Consider the following 1,272-nt stretch of genomic DNA (forward strand, 5'->3'; position numbering starts at 1 on the left):
GAACATTCTCATAGCAAAAGTTTGGTTCCTTAAAACCTTTTCACCTGTTGAGGACAGAAGGAAGCCCTAAACCTAGGTGTCCCAGATGCCATGAGGAGTTGCATACAGCACTGTTTCTTCAGAAGCATCAGGGTCATCCTTATCAGGAGCAGAGCAGAGCTCAGCCTTCAGGAAACAGATCCTGGTGGGGACAGGTGGCCACAGGGCTCTGTAGAGCGAGCACAGGTGTTAAGCCTATCTGTACCCTTGCACAAGGCGTGTACTTTCAGGTAGGGGAGTTCTCTGGAAAATTTGCTCAAGGTTGGTTCTTTTGTGAGTTCTGCCTTATTTAAGGAGTTCACATGTGCTAAGAAGCAGGATTCTCTTTTGTGGGCTCAAAACACTCTTTCCCCTGCGTGGCAAGCAGTGCTGGTCAGCTGGGGAGAAGAGCAGAAGGAATCCACTGCCCCTCAGAGCTCAGCAGGAACCAAGCACTGACACCTGGTAAGAAGGGAAACGTGGGACTGAGATGCACAGGGTTACAGTGATGGTGGGAGGGGGCGGTCAGAGGGGACAGTCAGCATCTCAGGAGGGAAGGGGTAAGAAGCCAGGTTATTGCATGCAGGAGCACAGGTCAGAGGGCTATGGGGCTGCTGGGCACAGGAGAGACCTGCTTGCCTCACATTGTTTTCACCTGAATTTGAGGTTATTCGAGAGAGTTTTTCAAGAGTTATGAAATCTTTGAGGCAAAACAAGGATATAAATACATATGATTAACAACTTTACCTTAACTGCTTCTACTGTTCTGGTGATCTTCTGTGTTCCTATGCAGAAAAGATGGTGCAAGTCATGACACCTCCTCTGCTGTTGCTGCTGAGCCTATTGGGGCTACTGTGCGCTGCTGGGGCTACTCCTCCAGGTTACACCCCATTTCAGTGGTTCAAAGTTCAGCACATACTGCCGAACTCTCTCCCGTGTGACCAGGCCATGATTGCTGTCAACAGACCGAATGGGGTGTGCAAGCAGAGAAACACCTTCCTGCACGACGCTCTCCAGAATGTGATCAATGTCTGTAAACAGGGCACGACACCCTGCAACAATGGTCAGAACAACTGCCACCAAAGTGCCAGGCCTGTGAGAATGACTGACTGCAGGCTCCTTAGAAGCCAGTTTCCTAACTGCCACTACAGTAATACTTCCATCACCAAAAACTTCATTGTGGCCTGTGACCCACCTCGCAGGGATGACCCTCAAGATCCCCTGGTTCCTGTGCACTTCGATCGGGTTATCTAA

At 50.0% G+C, this 1,272-nt stretch overlaps 1 protein-coding gene across 1 annotated transcript; it reads left to right on the top strand.

Annotated features, from left to right (window-relative positions):
* The first annotated feature begins 966 nt into the window (after positions 1 to 966).
* Positions 967 to 1,272, top strand: LOC101572151 (ribonuclease K6-like). The gene has a single exon (XM_004648090.2). The coding sequence runs from the start codon at positions 967 to 969 to the stop codon at positions 1,270 to 1,272; it is 306 nt and encodes a 101-aa protein (XP_004648147.2).

The sequence above is a fragment of the Octodon degus genome, unplaced genomic scaffold, assembly GCF_000260255.1.
Source record: "Octodon degus isolate 3935 unplaced genomic scaffold, OctDeg1.0 scaffold00352, whole genome shotgun sequence".
NCBI classification, from domain to species: Eukaryota; Metazoa; Chordata; class Mammalia; order Rodentia; family Octodontidae; genus Octodon; species Octodon degus.

Bases quoted from the DNA above. Each gene is read 5' to 3' on its own strand.
- LOC101572151 (XM_004648090.2), top strand. From the start codon at position 967: ATGATTGCTGTCAACAGACCGAATGGGGTGTGCAAGCAGAGAAACACC.